General features: G+C 41.3%; 3 protein-coding genes across 4 annotated transcripts; 1 reads left to right on the top strand and 2 right to left on the bottom strand.

The window, feature by feature from the left end:
* Positions 1-371: 371 nt before the first annotated feature.
* LOC308412434 (vesicle-trafficking protein SEC22b-like) lies at positions 372-4,537 on the bottom strand. Its single transcript, XM_080906792.1, has 5 exons — positions 4,307-4,537; positions 2,886-2,995; positions 2,624-2,784; positions 1,454-1,600; positions 372-1,264 (listed from the first exon to the last, which is right to left on the bottom strand). Exons 1-5 carry the CDS (start codon positions 4,379-4,381, stop codon positions 1,110-1,112), a joined length of 648 nt encoding a protein of 215 aa, XP_080762918.1. The 5' UTR covers positions 4,382-4,537; the 3' UTR covers positions 372-1,109.
* Positions 4,538-4,566: 29 nt separating this feature from the next.
* Positions 4,567-12,958, top strand: LOC308412435 (uncharacterized protein C1orf21 homolog). Of its 2 annotated transcripts, none has more exons than XM_080906793.1 (6): positions 4,567-4,915; positions 5,875-6,019; positions 8,637-8,716; positions 10,041-10,111; positions 10,188-10,251; positions 11,592-12,014. In XM_080906793.1, the coding sequence occupies exons 2-6, from the start codon at positions 5,929-5,931 to the stop codon at positions 11,706-11,708; spliced, it is 423 nt and encodes a 140-aa protein (XP_080762919.1). In that variant the 5' UTR covers positions 4,567-4,915; positions 5,875-5,928; the 3' UTR covers positions 11,709-12,014. The 2 variants fall into 2 exon arrangements, with proteins under 2 accessions (XP_080762919.1, XP_080762920.1); XM_080906794.1 differs by lacking the exon at positions 11,592-12,014 and adding an exon at positions 12,045-12,958 and having other exon boundaries at positions 4,574-4,915.
* Positions 12,959-14,431: 1,473 nt separating this feature from the next.
* Positions 14,432-16,377, bottom strand: tsen15 (TSEN15 tRNA splicing endonuclease subunit). The gene is made up of 4 exons (XM_080861142.1): positions 16,205-16,377; positions 16,040-16,121; positions 15,740-15,875; positions 14,432-15,643 (listed from the first exon to the last, which is right to left on the bottom strand). Exons 1-4 carry the CDS (start codon positions 16,265-16,267, stop codon positions 15,472-15,474), a joined length of 453 nt encoding a protein of 150 aa, XP_080717268.1. The 5' UTR covers positions 16,268-16,377; the 3' UTR covers positions 14,432-15,471.
* Between the last annotated feature and the right edge of the window lie 178 nt (positions 16,378-16,555).

The raw sequence follows: 16,555 nt of genomic DNA, 5'->3' as shown, positions 1-16,555 counted from the left end.
CTCCTTTTATTCAGACACGGTTCTATCAGGACCAGCATGAACTTTTTGGGTAATTTGAGCTACAGTAGCATATCTGTTGGATTGGACCACAAGTGCATCAGTAACCCTGTCGCTGGTTCACCACCGGTCCTTCCTTGGATCACTTTTGATAGATACTAACCACTGCAGACCGAGAACACCTCACACCTGCTCATTTTTCCAGCTTTGAGGACAAAATGTTCACTAGCTCCCTAATATATCCCCACCCACTAACAGCTGCCACGATGAAGAGATAATCAGTGTTATTCACTTCACGTCAGCACTGAAGCCTTGAAGATTTTCACATAAATTGTGTCATATAAAGAAAAGTCAAGCAGATTGATTTCTTGATAAATATTTAACATTTTTAATAACACTTTCTCACGCTTGTGTAAACTTTGTAAACAAACATTCACATTTGATCACAGTTTTAAGACTCTAACCCCTGCACATGCTTACATGGATTCTCATCAGTGCTAACACGCTAACAGAATCTCCAACATCAGTGTGTAGAAACACGAACTCTTTCTGCTCTTAAAGGTCACCTGTCATGCTTGTTTTCTCTTGTATATATAACAGTGCAGATCTCTAATCTGGTCACCTCGGGCACACAGCTCTGCCTGTGAGCACAGACCCACCTGCTAATGAGCAGCAGCCAATGAGAAAAAAGTCAGCTAAAAAAGGTGAAGCTTGCATGAAATTTAATTGAGGCCCAGCGTAAGATCAAGAAGCTTCATTTGATCTTTGACTCATGCAAAACTGCTCTGAAGCTATAAATATGAAACCATAAATGAGCCTGATGGGTCCCCTTTAATGTTTCCAGTATGCACATTTACTATATATAAAAGCCTTTCTATCACACAAAAGCCCATTAAACATCCCAATAAAGACTTACAGCTCAGCTTCTATTGTATAACCCACGACTGAGTAAATCACAGAAAGAACGTCTACATTCAACACAGGTCCGTAAGACTGAAACAGTCTTTAAGACTGTTTCAAGGCACCCTGGTAATAACAGACTGTAACATGAGTTTAAGTGCTCTTCGAGGAGAAACTCCAGCTTCGTGTCGAAATCCTTGTCTGGACGTACATCAGAGCCACCAGAAACGCACGTAGAAGATGAGCGTGACAAACAACACTGCCACAGCCGCAAACTTAGCATAGGTGGAGCGAGTGTTGAGATATTTGGCATCCTTGTGGTACTTTTCTGCCATGTTGGAGAGATTGCTGGCTTTTGTGCAGATAGCTGAGAAACAAATAGGATGAAGGAAACATTAATTTTGTTCTGATTGGTAATTTTGATCAGAATCTCCCATTTGATGGCATGTGTTACCAACACTGGCTACACTTACCACAGAGAGAGTGTCTGCAGGACTTCATCAATATTTGCCACCATTATTTTCTGAATATCATCCAGTTCTTTTTTAGTACTTACCAGAAAGAGCTTCTCCTCTCTGCAGGACCTCCTCAATATTTCCAACCATAATTCTCTGGATGTCCTGCAGCTCTGTGTTAACACTGCTCAAGGTCCTCCGAGCTCTGCTGTCCACATATGACTTCTTAACTTTCTGGATGTAGGTGTCTGGAACAACATGTAGGATACTATAAAAATTTTCTTTCTTTTTGTAGAAAGTGAGTAGTGTCACTTATTTGTTTGCGATGCATCCAGAAAGTATTCACAGCACTTCCCTTATTCTAAATTTTGTCACATTACAGCCTTATTCCAAAATAGATTAAATTCATTTTCACCTCAAAATGACATAATAGCAAAGTGAAAAAAGATTGAAAGTCCTGAAAATTTGTAACAAATAAAACAATCTAAAAATAACACACATAAATATTTGCAGGCTTTGCAATGACTCCCAATTTTGAGCTCAGGCGCATCCTGTTTCCACTGACCATCTGTTAGATGTTTGTACACCTTGATTGGAGTTCACCTGTGGTAAAGTCAGGTCATTGGATATGATTTGGAAAAGCACACATCTTTCTATATAAGGTCCCACACTTGACAGTGCATGCAAGAACACAAACCAAGCCATGCCCAACTCCAAGGAGTTGTCTGTAGACCTCCAAGACAGGATTGTGTCGAGGTACAGATCTTGTGAAGGGTGCAGAAAAACAGATAGACAAAGCTCCAGCATTGCTCTGTGGGGAGGGGGGAATCTTCCAGAAGGACAACCATTTCTGCAGCACTCCAGAAATCAGGACAGATTGGTAGAGTGACCAGAGGGAAGCCACTCAGTAAAAGGCACATGACAGCCCACCTGGAGTTTGCCAAAATGCACCTGAAGGACTTTCAAACCTTGAGAAACATAATTCTCTGGTTTGGTGAAACAAACATTGAACTCTTTGGCCTGAATGCCAAGCATCATGTCTAAGCATCACCTGGCCAATACCATCGCTACAGATTGTCGCTGCTTTAAATTTCTGTTGCAGACTTTTTTCACTTTGCCATTGTGGGGTATTGTGTAAAGAATTCTGGGGTGAAAAATAAAGTTAATCTATTCTGGAATAAGGCTGTAACATGAAAAAATGTGGAACAAGTAAAGAGCTGTGAATACTTTTCAAATGTACTGTATTAAAGGATTTTTAACACCAGTCTCACCAAACTCTATGAAAGAGTAGGGCCTGGTTACTGTGGGTATTCTCCTTCCATACTGGTCATAAAACTCATTGCTGAGGTCTTCGAGGTATGCAAAAGCCATCTTTCTGGGAAAAGAAGCCTCGCAGAGGGACAGGTAGCATACACCCTGGGATATTAAAAGGCTGAAAATGAGGCCAAACCATTAATGATTTTATGACCTTTGTGATTCAAGTTAAAGCTCACCAAAATTATCTACAAAATGTTCTATGCTGAGTGATCTTACTGAAAGTTCATGTCCCCAGCCTCGAGGGTGCAGCGTTCTGGACTCTGAGCGTCCAGTTTACGGCACAGCTGCTTGGCCTGGCTCTGGTACTGCTGGAGATCTCTTTCTGACTGACAAAGACAGATAAAAACAGACTTAAGCTCATTCTTATTCATATTTAATTACTTTAGTCGTTTGGTCATTGCATATTACCCACACAGTGTAAACAATATGTTCAAAAGGTCATTCATTGATCTGTAGTTTCATTACAGAATCACATCCACAGAAAAGCCTGTAGCTGGATACAGAGAATTAAACCTAACAACCACTGGTGATGCGGCCTGCTCTCTGCAGTAATCAGGGGACTCAATTCAGGTTCACAGTTCAGGGATATTCAATTACTGTTTGGACCTTGTCCCTTTCCTCCCTATTACTTATGTGGATCCATGAGAATGTAGGAATTTAGTTATTGTCCTGTTCTGTCGCTGTAGTCAATGTTCACACGTGCTCACGTCCAAACATTCAACAACTTGCTGAATGTTTGTTCACAGTATTGCAGCTTCACCAATGTTCATAAGTTGTCTATTGCCATAGAGTGGAGATTTCGTTTTCTCCTTAAGTAAAGCACGCTAAAGACAGAAAGAGTTTGCATTTGTGCACTTCATACTGCATAATCCATGCCATCTTATATTGTTGCTTTGGTTTGCTGTTTTTGGCTGACAGGAGTGGTACCCAGTGGGGTCTTCTGCTGCTGTAACCTTTTTGCTTCAAAGTTTGACGTGTTGCACGTTCAGGGACGCTCTTCTGCATAACATGATTGTATTAATTATACTGTTGCCTTACCGTCAGCTTGAACCAGTCTGGACATTCTAACAGTCACTGGATATTTTATGTTTCTCTTTTAATTTCTTGTTTTAAAACCTAGAGATAGTTGTGTGGAGAAATCTCAGTAGATCAGCAGGTTTTTAAAATCCTCAGACCACCCCGTCTGGCACTCCCACGCCACGTTAAAAGTTACTTAAATCACTTTTTTTCCTCCTGCATTTGATGTTCGGTTTTTAAATACAGCTATTAAATAAAGTATCACTTTAAAGTTCAGATCCCCACAGTTGCATACAGAATAGTCCACCACATTAAAATCTAAACTAACAGGTTTCACAGTTAAATTTAAAAAGACATGACATTAGCACTTTGTAGACATTTTTCTGTCGACTGGGACCAGAACAAACTGCTCTTATGTTCAACTCAACTTTCAGTTGTTTGTATAAAATACGATACACTCAGTGTTCCTCAATAATTACAACTTTAGCTAAAGCTGAAATAAAATCGCGACATTATCTTCTAGAGCACCAAGCGTGTAAAAAAAAAGCACACTATTATTGTTTAAAGAACAGTTTGATGTGCAGGTATCTCCATACGAGGGGCTCAGCTTTCATTCATACCTGTTCATCCTCCTGTACAGACGCAGCGAGCGGAAGTCCGTCTGCCACACGAGCAACCATTGTCAGTAAAATCATGGTGTTTGAGGTCGGGGATCTGCTGTCAACTGGAGAGAGTCAACTTTATAACTTTGTACGTCTTTTTTGCCTGTTCGATAACGCAGGATAAACGCTAAATGCGTTGGACGGAAGCTTACGGTGCGCCCGCGAAATAGGTCCGACTGGCAACCGGCAACATTCACAAGACCGCCCTACCCGGAGTCGTCATTTTTCAGTCGCGTAGAGGTATGCTGTGGTTCCTGGGACGCTAACTGGGTTTCTTTGTGTGTATTTCCCCTGAAAAACAAGCCCGCATGAGCCGTGTTTTGAGTCGCCGGTGTATCCCCTGCCGAGCAGGCGCTGTTGGGTCACTCTGAGCGGGTATGGGGTCACGAGCTCCAGCAGCGCGTGCAGTAGACAGCTGGCAGACGGAGCGCCTGCACCTCCACTGCTGATGCCCGTGTGTGCTGGGCTCAGACATGCAGATGCGGTCTGGCTGGCTTCTCCGTCTAGACTGAAGTCTCCCTGAACTAAAAAAAAAAAAAAACAGAGAAGCATGGACACACCAGAGAGGTAATCTAGCTCCGAGAGCGCAGCACTTACAATCTCATTTTTTGCTTTATTTTTATTTTATCTGTCTGAGGTCGTTTTCCTGTTGGCCGTGGAATCGTAGGTCCCCCCCCCTATTTGTATAAGTCCCCTGGATGAGAAGATTGTGGCTATTCTGCGGCTTTAAAAGCAGTTCTTCTCTATTTGCTTGTCTACAACTAAATGTGTCGCGAGGAGATGTCGCTTTTTAATTTTTTTATTGTATTTATTTATTTATTTATTTTTATCTGTGTAAATGTGCAAATTAAAGCCAGTCGTAAGAAGGCTTGTTTAGGGTGCGGGAACAGCTGAGTCCCCTACAGCTGGACCCCGCAGGATCATTCATAACATAAGGGGATGAAGCACTTTGTATTTTCCAGAGCCTAATGCAAAGCACTTAGCGTGCGATCAAGTGATTAGGTGTAACAGACTGTTAGCCATATTTCTGTGGCTCCTATAGCCCGGTGTAACGGTGAGGATGGGAACATTTGTGCGCAGTCGCTTTAATCCTCTGAGCGCCACAGAAAGCCCCCATTCGCTAATAAAAATGACCCGGCGGCTTGGCACAGTGGCATCCCAACACCCTGAATGGCCTTATTGTTGCGGTGCAGCTGGCACCGCCGTGCGCACGCTGTGGCTGCCAGAGCGACGTGTGCGTGATTCATAACCAGGAGAAACCATCCATTATACTGTCTCTGGTAGAATAGTTGAAGATGCCCGCGTGTTTTAATTCTAGGGTGGGGCGCTTCATGACTAATTGATTATGGAAACAGTGATTCTCATGGCTGGAGTTCGGGGACATTAAGGCTAGTTTGCATTTCTTTCCTGTGCACTGATCGTGATCCCCAGAGACAAAATCTTCAGTTTCCCCCCTCCTGTGTGATCCCTTCGCCTTATCTAAGTATGGGTCGTCACTTCCTCATAACTGTCCTCCGCTACCCCAGGTGTGCCTGTCATGCTCGGGGCTGAGGTAAAGAGCAGCTGAGGAGAAGAAGGAGATGGGCTGCACTTCGGCCAAGCAGGTGTCTGCCGTGCCCAACGGTGAGGAGGAGCAAAATAAAGCCTACAGCAACGGAGACCTCCTGTCTGGTGAGTCTGTCTATGCAAAAATTACCTTTACATTCATATTTCTCACATACCTGTTCAGGTACTTTCTGAAAATACTGTAATTTCTAAGATGACTTTAGGTCTGTTAGGAATAATAATAAGACTGTCAGCGAATGTGCCACAACATTTTACTAACAGATCTGTAAAATGTGAAAAATACATGCTATTAAGGGTTATTATAGTAACAATTTTTTTAAATGAAATGCTTAAAAGAAATAAAGATGAACTACCTTTAAGTTTATCCTTTATTGACACAGCAAGCATGAGGAAGCTTTGCCACATTTTCTGAGATTCAGGATGTTTACCTGACTGGGAGTCTTGTGTTTGTATTGTAATGTGTTCTGAACTTTAGTATGTGGCACTGACAAACAGCAGTTTGGTACAATAATAATGTAACAATAACTTAACAACAACAACAACACATTTATATAACAATGTCACAAGGTGCTTCAAATAAAAAGTTTAAAACAAAATCAGAGAACTAGTTAAAAACATGAAATAAAAAGGCAAGGCTAATATGAACATACTAGAGGGGGCTAACAACATTTATTAAACATTTTCAATTAAAACATTTTAAGAGGTTTTAAAGCAAATTAAGACATTTCCATTCTCATCTCAGACAGCAGACTGTTCCACACTTGGCAGCAGCCCTCTGTTCTTTATTTATTAGTTGAGGCCTTGGAATAACCAACAGAGCCGCATTCACCGATCTAAGTAAACACTCAGGCACATAAGTGGTTAATATGTTTCTGATGTACTTTGGAGCAAAGCCATTTAAAGCTTTAAAAGTTATAAGTAAAATTTTAAAGTCAGTATGACTTTGAAAAGGCAGCCCAGCTCCAGAGTGATGTGTTCCCATTTCTTGCTTCCTGTTACGATCTGAGCAACACCGTTCTGCCTCATCTGGAGTCAGTGAAGTGAGCGCTAAATGATGGCACTGTAAAGAGCCTTGTAATAATTAATGCAAGAAAACAAATGCATGTGTAGGTAGCAGATTTTTTTCACATCAAAGCTGCCATTGTTAGCTTTAAAAAGAACATAGACAACTAGTATATGATATAATTAATGCAGATGAATAGATTTTTAAGTCTGATGGGTTATTGTACAGCAGGAAGACATAGACCTGTGTGTCATTTGCATATCAGAGTTAATGACTCTGTCACTGTGAACGATCAGGCTGAGAGGAAGCGCGTTCCTTTAAAAAAAGACGTGGGCTAAGGACCGAGCCCTGAGGAACGCCACAGTTAAAATCAGTCACAGAGGCATCTACATCACTTGCATGTAAATGCGCCTCAATAACAGTTTTTGTTGACCTGGGTTCCACAGGAGGTCTCGTCTGAGCTCCTCGTCCATGTAGACATGATTACATCACATCGCTCCTGCTGAATCCCCCCCCCCCCCCCAGTTATAGCACTGCAAACGTGGCCAGCAACAATACCCGGATAGGCTGTGGCATCCAAACTATGGCTGAGTGGGTTTTTAAGGAGCTCAAAATACGCCAAGAAAACATTCTCCACTTCATTACCCCACCAGCAGCAGCCTTTACACAAGGCAGGCCTGGTCCACTGATTCATGCTGTTGACACCAAATTGTGACCCTCCAATCTGAAGACTCAGCAGAAATCAAGATTAAACAGAGCTGTAATGGTGTCTGTGCCTGCTGCAGTTTTCACAGTAAATATTGGTTATCTGAGATTCTGTAGCCATTCAATCACAGTCTGGCCATTGTCCTTTAATCACTCTCATCAATGGAGAGTGATTAAAAGCTGGAGCGCATGGAGGATGCGCAGTGCAGGACAGCTGCTCATTGGATGGGTTTTTAATTTTCCAAAGCATGCTGGGTAAACAAAGACTTGTGTTGAAAATCCTCGAAGATCAGCCGTTTCAGAAATACAAGCCAGTCCATCTGGCACTTACAAAAATACAGCGTTTGTGAAATAAGTGAAGTGATCTGCATCAGCACGAGCTAATGTATTACACTGCAGCCACACGATCCGGCTGATTGGGTAATTACATCAAGAAGCAGGTGTACAGCTTTTCCTAATAAAAGGTGTATTGGTTATATTAAGGTATATATAAGTAAAGGTACAAAACATGTCACATCTGTTTTTGTAACAGTCTAAATTAAAAAATTTAAATAAAGAAGTTAGTCAAACCTGTAGTCAGGTAGCTGTATGAAACCTGTAACACGCAGGTTATCGTCTTACATCTGAATTAATGTGATTGCTTCTATAGATGAACAGTAACAGTCTATGTGCCATATCTATATTTTCATTTCTTCTTTTCCAAATGTGCAGCGTGGGAGAGGTTGAGAAGAGGGGGACTGCTCATGTGTGAGGCAGAAAATGGAGAGGAGAATCAGGCTAACAGCTCGTGTGTTTGCAGCTTGCCAGCCATTGTTAAAAGAGGATTTAGTCTAGAGTGTGAGAATTCAACCACATAATTACTTTACCAAGTACTGAACTGTGAGAACTATTAACCTCGGAGGATTGTGGTGATCGGAGCGGCCATGAGTGGGTCATCCTCTGCGTGCCTGCTGTCTGCTGCTGCTGTTGCGTATTAATCAGAGATGTGCTCCTCTGTCTCCCACTCTGTCACAGATGAGTACAAGATGAAAGGAGTGGAGAAAGTCAAGTACATCAGCGGAGAAGAGGCGGGAGAGGACGGCCAGGAAAGCACGGTGCGTGGTTTTTCTTTTGTCCTCTGTGTTTTTTATTTTGTCTTTAGTGGAGTATTTAATGGCGGCTTGTAAAAACACAGTCAGTTTGTTCGGGGTAAGTTGTGACGCGAACCTCAGGATCACACGAACTCAGCTGAGGCTTTAGAGCACCGTGCAGCATCGATTTGCATGTTAATGAGGAACTACTGTAACCCAATAATGCAGGAGGACAGAGGAGCTTCCATATATACTTGGCACCGATTATATAAAAGTGATACTTTTGGATAGAAAGTGTTTTTTGTTACATTTTTTCATTATTTGACAGGCGATATGGACATTATGAAAATTTCTTAATACAAAATAAATAAATGAAAATCAACATTAAACTGAATGAGCTGATATTTTAATTTTAATTTACTTCTGCCTTTGTAGTAATCTCCCTATTTATCTTTTTATGTTAACTTCCTTATTACTCCCATTCTTTTTATGATTTTAAATGCATTTATTTCTGAGTTATGTAACCCTTTTCATTTTCTTTCGCTTTCCTAAAATACATTTATTTCTGTTTTTCTTTATGCATTTTTGCTCCATAATGTAAATGACAAGGCTACGTGTCACTTTGTTAACCTTTCACCCAGTTTTACAGTCATCCTTTGTTCCCACAACACTAACCACTCAGATGATCACAAGAACTGAGATACTGTATCTAGCCAACAGAGGAAAAACTGCATATATAAATAGGTATAATACAGTGGCCCTCATAGGTCAAGCGCACAGCAACTTAAGAAAACATCTGCAAATAGAAAAATGCTTCCAAAGCACACAAAACACAATGGAAATAGCAAAACTGCAGCAAAAGCTAAACAAGTGATAAAAATAACAAAAAATGGAAGTATTTCTGGGAACAGATGGACCAGCTGTGGAAGTGGTGAACACTTCTGGTATGTTTTGGGGGATTGAAATATATTTATTTAGTTATTGGTGGCGCTTTATTCTGTTTGCTGGTGTTTTCTTAAGTGTCAATGCGTTTGACCTTTCAGGGCTACCATAGTAGGTAAAGGAAAGTTACAAATCTGAAAGCAATAGCATAAAATTAATAAAAATGCAAACAAAAACAAAAGCAAACATTTATTTTCAGTTTCCTTCTATTGCTTTTAAGTGCATAATAATTTCATTGTTGAGTCAGTCATTTTTACATTTTAGCACACTGGGATCTCCATAATTCAAAAATGATTTAGTTTTGCATTTCTGTGTTTTTCAGGCTTCTTTATAAAAGAGCAGAGGTGAGCATTTGATGGTGTTGTTCACTGTCCTCAATCATTTATCTGTGTGTTTGATACTGCAGGAAGTAAGTGCTCTCCTTGATAAAGCTCCGCACGGAGATGAAACAGGATCAAATGGAAATGGAAAAATTCTGTAAGTGACTGACTAATGGTTTTGTTTGTGCTATCATGCTGTCAGCCTCTAACCTGGTCTCCTTCCCTCCTCGCAGGAGCATCCACTCCTCGGAAAGTCAGCAAGAATTCTTCCGGATGTTAGATGAAAAAATTGAAAAGGTAAAGAATGACAAACCTTTACTGGAGATCTATTTATGTTTTTGTGTCTTTGTAAGGAAAAAAACAGGTTAAATAACATAATGGAAGTTAATCCTATTGGTGCTGCAAATCTGTAGCAAGTGAGGACACAGCAGACGAGATAATGATACTGCAAAACAATCTCAATCTGTCACGTCCACTCTATTCTCCCACTGTGGTTATTTAAAGGGATATTGGCTGTGCTGCCAGATCCTGAAATATTATACCACTATGTGCCACAGAGCTCAAAAATACTTTAAAAACCTATACGAGAACATTTACGTCACTCTTTTGCAAAAGAACTGTGGTTTATTTTGAGATTATCCCACTGTCCTGCTGCTGGAAAAACTCATAGAGACCAAAATAACTGTTAATGTGTAGCTGAAAGTCGTCATAAACGCCTGCTTCAGTAAGATTTTCCAAAATGTAAAGAGGCCTCTTTAAGTGCGTGCCTGAATTTCCACTGCTTGACTCCATTTAAGCTGAAAAAAGTCATTTCCTTTCATTCATGTTTGACTGAGACCTTGCTGCAAATATTTCAACAAAATGCTGCGTTATCTTTGCACGGTGGGGCTGCAAAATAATTTAGCATTCCTCCTTGTCAACACATGCACAAATGAACCGATTAGTTGTGTGCATTAGTCATTTTTTTGCAGACTGAAAGCATAACTTTGTGGTGACTGAGTCAGACTCTAGGGAATTTGCAGTGGCATTGTTGTTACTCCAAAACTTTGTTGCTTGTTGCTAAACACTTAATTGGCTGAAAAAGCTGAGAGGAGACAGCAGCTCATACTCATAACACTAGAAAGCTAGAACAAGAAAACTAATTAAAAGGCATTGGCTTTCACATTTTTTATACCTTAAAGCAGAGGTGTCCACCTCCAGGCTTCAAGTACCAGTGTCCTGCAGGTTTTAGATCTCTCCCTGGGTCAACACACCTAAATCACATGATTAGTTCATCACCAGGCCTCTGGAGAACTTCAAGACATGTTCAGGAGGTAATTTAGCCATTTAAATCAGCTGTGTTGGATCAAGGACACATCTAAAACCTGCAGGACACTGGCCCTTGAGGCTTGGAGTTGGACATCCCTGCCTTAAAGCATGCTGGTAAATACCCATAACTAACTGGGAGCTTTTATTTTGAAAAGCAGTGACTCTTAAGATGTAAACTACATGGTTTTATTTTGAAAATACCGTAGTGTCAAAGCATCTTGATGTCTAAAGAGTAATTGGATGTTTTATGGTGAAAAGAAAAAAAGTGTGACTTTAAAGCACTTTATTAGATTTTATTTATTTTTTAAAATCAGATTTCATCCTAACAGAGGTGCTTTCTGCTGCCCCCCTTGTATTTCAAGGGGTTGCCACACTGGATGAATGTGCATATTAATTTGGAACAGACGTTACCAGATGCCCCTGGGACCGGCCTAGGAGTGCATTAGCTTGCGACCACTAAGGCTGGACGTGTTTCTCGATCTTTGCATGTAAGGTGAATGTGTTTACCACTACAGCTCTGAGCCACCAGCTGTGGGCACCTTGGTATTTTCCCATATATATAAGTGAGGGGTTCTGTCATTTCCACAGCTGGTCCATCATGTTATTGTCTCCCCAAAATCTCACAAATACAGTTTGTGAGATTTTGGGTGTTTTTTCTACTTCCCTTGTGCATTTTACATTTGCCCCACCACGATACATGTCGGTTTACACAAAATGTTATAACTGTAAAACTAGTTGTATCTGGCTAATACCTGAATACTCTGCGCGTGTGTCGTATCCAGGGCCGGGATTACTGCTCAGAAGAGGAGGATATGACATAACCCGGTTGTCACAAATCCACACGTCCCAGTATGAGAAACTGTCCAGCATTATGGATAGACTGTGTCCCAGAGGACTCTTTGATGTATGTGCACGCCCGAGAAGGAAGGAGTATTGAAACTAGCACTTTTTTCTTTTTGCCCTCCTGCCACTACCCACTCGTCTGACCAAGTTCCAGAAAGATCATGACAGAAATCAGCGCCGTGGTTCTCCCAAGAGTGACATGAGATTTGAAGCCATTACAGGGTAACGGAGGATCTAACACTTTTCTTTCCTTGCTGGAATTTCTCAGTATAAATAGCTGTCACCGAGACTTACTATACACATGTGAAAGACGCAGGCTGCTGTCAGTGTGAATTTCCGGCAACAGGAACAACCACTGCTCTTGTGGACACTGACTCAAATAGAAAATAATGCCCTTGCATCGTTTAATCCTTGAAAGCCTCTGCGACAAGTCAACGGGTTGGAAACTTCCTGCATTCCAAGACGCAGTACAGACCTCTTTTCTACAGTATGTTGGCCACTCCAGTGTTTGTCTGCTCATATTTGTTTCTGTTCTGATGTAGAGTATTTATGTTGAATAAGGCTCAGGGTTGAAGTGTTGTAATCTTTGTCTCATGTAGTTAAGTCTTTCCCCTCATTAGAACACTGTTACACCATTAAAAGACGCACACACACACGCTGTCACACATGGGTTACAGATAGAGCCCTCTCTAGTGTCTGATTCATATAAGCCTAAGAGGTGAACACCACAACTTCACACAAGTCTCATTATGTATCTAATTCACCGGTGTTATGTTGTTGTGTTCGGTTTCTTTGTTTTGGGGTTTTTTTTTTTTTGTTTTCTAGGAAAAATAAAAGTGATTTAAGTAATTTATTCCCATTGTTGTGTTGTTTTTAAAACAACCTGATGGCGATAGCCATGATGAATTATTTTACGCGATGTATTCATTACCACATTACTATGTCAACCACTTGTAGTAAATACAACCGTACTATAAAAGTGCACTGTAACTAGTGAAAACACTGGAATTGGGAGATACAATCATTTGTAGACAGCTCTTTGAGATGGACTCAGTGTTGAGAGTTATTGCAGTATATAGGAGCATCAGTACTTCTCTGTAAAACCATTTTCATCCACTCGTCTTTACAACATTGCTTCAGTTCATGAAGGTTTAGTCAGGTTGAGGTCTGGACTTTGACTTGGTCATTGCAACACCTTGATTGTTTTCTTTTTCAGCCGTTCTGTTGTAAATCTGCTGCTGTGCTTGGAATCATTGTACTGCTGCGTGACCCGTTTTTTTGCTGTCGCTGAGATGGCCACGTTTTACTATAGTATACTTTGGTGGAGTTCATGGTCGACACATCAGTGGATGTAAGGTGCTCCTGTAGCTACAAAATAAGCCCAAATCATCACCCCTCCACCACCGTGCTTGACAGTTTGTAGGCGGTCTCTGTGCTGGTATGCCGTTTGGTTTTCAACGTGTGGAAAAATATCTCCACTTTGGCTTCATCTGTTCAGAGGACGTTGTTGCCCAAGTCTTGTGTTTGTTCAGATGGAGCTGGGCTGGCATGTTCTGTCAAAGTGAGCAGGTCTTCTGCCAACTTTTCCAAACAAGCTGTACTTGGTCAGTCTGTTTCTAACTTTACTGTCATGAAGTTTAACATGTTACACGCTGAGGCTGATGTAGAGTCTGAGATTGCACGGTCTGAGTTTACTGAGATGTCCACTGCTTAGATCGAATCATTATGCATCTTTCTCACAGGAGGAGGATGGACATCAAAGTGTTTGTAACTCTTCCCAGATTGATGAGCAGCAATAATTACTTATTTAATATCACTGTCGACATCTTTCATTCTTTGCGCTGACAAGATCGTCAGTGCTCTCTGGTGGACACAATATTTAATGGCCTCAATTTCAAAATCATTGCAAGCACAACTTGTGCTTGTTTTTTAATTAATGGCAAACACACTACATATACACCAATACAGGCATTTCTGCACTGCACTCCAAAATTAATAAAGGAATTTTTTTGTTACTTATAAAGTCTACAAACTGAAGCAGGAAACAATTTGCCACTTTTATCGACAAGCTGAGTTAGTTGCTAACTCAGCAGCCATTTTTGTTACTAACATTAACAAAAGCTCTGCATTTAGTAACACCTGTTTACTTACCATTTCCAGCCAAAATGCCTGCTGTGGAAAAATACCTTTAACATTCATAAAATCCCTCAAATCCCACTTCAGCGTTGGCACCAAGTTTTTAAAGAATAAAACAGAATGTTTACCTTAGGTCCTTTAAAAAAAAAAAATTAAAAAAATTAAGAAAGAATACATTTGAAACTATTAGTCTTTCTCACACCTGATGTTTATTTCAAAATAAGGCACAATTGTTTTAAAAAATAAATAAAACAATCACTGACATTTATAGTAGGTCTTAATAATTGTGTTTAAGGGATTATTGTCAAAAACCAATGTGCTGACATGGATTACAAACCATAGGCGTAAATTTCAAGGGGACACGTGCACCTCCCCAAAATATTAGACTTGAGACACTATGACCTTGTGTCTCCTTTTTGTGTTGTTTTTTTACACAAACAGAGACATTTCCCTCATGAACAGATGCAGAAAAGTTACAGAATGAACCAGAAAGTAATGAAATGAAGTGTCCGATCTAACCAACTGGACAGCTTTGGAAAATTCAAGGAGTGCATAGATTATGAACTTTTAGCTGTATTTTCATAAGTGTTACAGCTTTTCCATTCACACATCAAAGTAATTAACTTTCAGATAAACAATTAAACGACAAATAAGTTTCTGTTTTCCTACTATCTACTATAGAAATGTCTGTTTTTGTTTTACAACAAACAAATAAAGATCATTTTCCTTGAATTAACAAAAAATGGATATTTTATATTTGCAGGACAGTCTAGGTAATGAACTACCTTTTCAGGAACTACTTTTCCTGTAATTTATCACATATACTCACTGGCAAAGCTGTAAGCTTTGTGGATGCTGACTCATCCGGCCCCATTGAAAGGTTTCTTTGGAGGCATGGAAACGAGATATGGCATCCCTGATTTCATTGTGAAAGCTTCTAGTCAACTCTGTAGTGTGCATACACCGCAGCAAACAAACCAAACCACTCCATATATTGTAACAGGAGCTCAACTGTCATTAAAAAAGGAATGTTACTTCTAATCTCTGCACCCTTTTCTTAAGGTTAATTTTATCTCTTTTCGCCTTAACCTCTCAACATGCATCTGAGGTGAACTTCACGATGCCAGAGGTTGCCACAAGGTCATCCTAACAATCACATACTCCCCCTGAAGGGGTCCTGTGGGGCTCTTTTCCATCTTTGAGCGATTCATCACATTCTCAGTCAGCTGCTCAGCGCTGCTGCCGCCTCTTCCGGTGCTGCCGGCGTCCCATATCTTGAAAAGGTCCTACAGGAGGGTCTGGTGTCACCAGGCCATCCGTCATCCTCTGGTAGACCAGCGTGGAGTCAGCTGCTACTGCACACAGCAGCACAGGAAAGCCCCTGTCCAGGACGTGTCGTATGCTGCATAGCAGAGAAGGAAGAAGCCGTAAGATTCAGAGGTTTGGCAGGGTAACCTGTGAGGGTAAAAGTGTGGGAGCTTGACCAGTGTCTTAACACCTTTTGTGAGTCACAGACTGGTGAGCGGGCAGGGGGAGGATCGTCAGAGTGGGCGCTCCTTCCTTCTCCCTTGCTTCCAGCAAAACCACCTGCAGCTCAGAACTCTTCACGCAGGACACCTCCTTCCAGCGCCGCACTGCAGAGAGCAAGAAGCTCAGTGTGAGTGTGAGCCTAAGTTATGACATCAGGTTTTTCTTCCTGTAAGAAAGGAATTAGAGCTGGGAGATGTAAGGAGTCCAGGATACGCTACACAGGGAATCTCAAACTGACTCCCGTGTTTCAGAACCCTGCCAAACTCACCCTCAGTAAGATCCATGTATACAAGAAAAGCTGCATGCACCTGAGCGCTGTCCTCAATCTGCAGGTCCTTCATCTGCTGGTACTGACACACACACACACAGATTACTCACAGTACGTTCCTGGCAGACTCCCTGCCTGCACACACAGAGCTGCTCTCACACTCACCGCAGGATGCTGCAGGATCCAGTTCGGAGGAGGACGTTTCTCTCCGCCTGACGCTCCCGACATGTTCGTTACTAAACAAAGCTGCAAGCGATCACCGGCTCAGTTACCACTACATGACGCCATGCTGTTGTAACTGCACGCTCTCACCCAGTGCGACTGTTAAAATCGTCCGTGCGGAAACGTTTTTGTTGTCCGTGCAAAACACGTACGCAGACAGGAGACCGCTCTCCTTTCTATGGGGCGCCGTTTGTAAAGTGAAACATGCTGAAATTAACGGCAACATTTTTCCACATTTAGCTCAAAACAAGTCATTTTTTACAACATTTAGTAAACCGGAGGTTTTCGGGAAGC

This window comes from Rhamphochromis sp. 'chilingali' (assembly GCF_963969265.1).
Source record: "Rhamphochromis sp. 'chilingali' genome assembly, chromosome: 16".
Classification (NCBI taxonomy): Eukaryota; Metazoa; Chordata; class Actinopteri; order Cichliformes; family Cichlidae; genus Rhamphochromis; species Rhamphochromis sp. 'chilingali'.
Note: the sequence above shows the minus strand (reverse complement) of the source record. Positions and strands in the feature narration are given on the sequence as shown.

What these genes read in the sequence shown, in the direction of transcription:
- LOC308412434 (XM_080906792.1), bottom strand. Translation starts at nt 4,381, where the DNA reads ATGATTTTACTGACAATGGTTGCTCGTGTGGCAGACGGACTTCCGCTC. An exon ending in CTACTCTTTCATAGAGTTTG is followed by an intron (nt 1,601 to 2,623) that starts GTGAGACTGGTG and finishes ATGTTGTTCCAG; the next exon opens with ACACCTACATCCAGAAAGTT. An exon ending in GAGAGGAGAAGCTCTTTCTG is followed by an intron (nt 1,265 to 1,453) that starts GTAAGTACTAAA and finishes TTTGTTTCTCAG; the next exon opens with CTATCTGCACAAAAGCCAGC.
- LOC308412435 (XM_080906793.1), top strand. Translation starts at nt 5,929, where the DNA reads ATGGGCTGCACTTCGGCCAAGCAGGTGTCTGCCGTGCCCAACGGTGAG. An exon ending in AGGACGGCCAGGAAAGCACG is followed by an intron (nt 8,717 to 10,040) that starts GTGCGTGGTTTT and finishes TTGATACTGCAG; the next exon opens with GAAGTAAGTGCTCTCCTTGA. An exon ending in TAGATGAAAAAATTGAAAAG is followed by an intron (nt 10,252 to 11,591) that starts GTAAAGAATGAC and finishes TCATCCTAACAG; the next exon opens with AGGTGCTTTCTGCTGCCCCC.
- tsen15 (XM_080861142.1), bottom strand. Translation starts at nt 16,267, where the DNA reads ATGTCGGGAGCGTCAGGCGGAGAGAAACGTCCTCCTCCGAACTGGATC. An exon ending in GGATCCTGCAGCATCCTGCG is followed by an intron (nt 16,122 to 16,204) that starts GTGAGTGTGAGA and finishes TGTGTGTGTCAG; the next exon opens with TACCAGCAGATGAAGGACCT. An exon ending in CAGTCTGTGACTCACAAAAG is followed by an intron (nt 15,644 to 15,739) that starts GTGTTAAGACAC and finishes TCTGCTATGCAG; the next exon opens with CATACGACACGTCCTGGACA.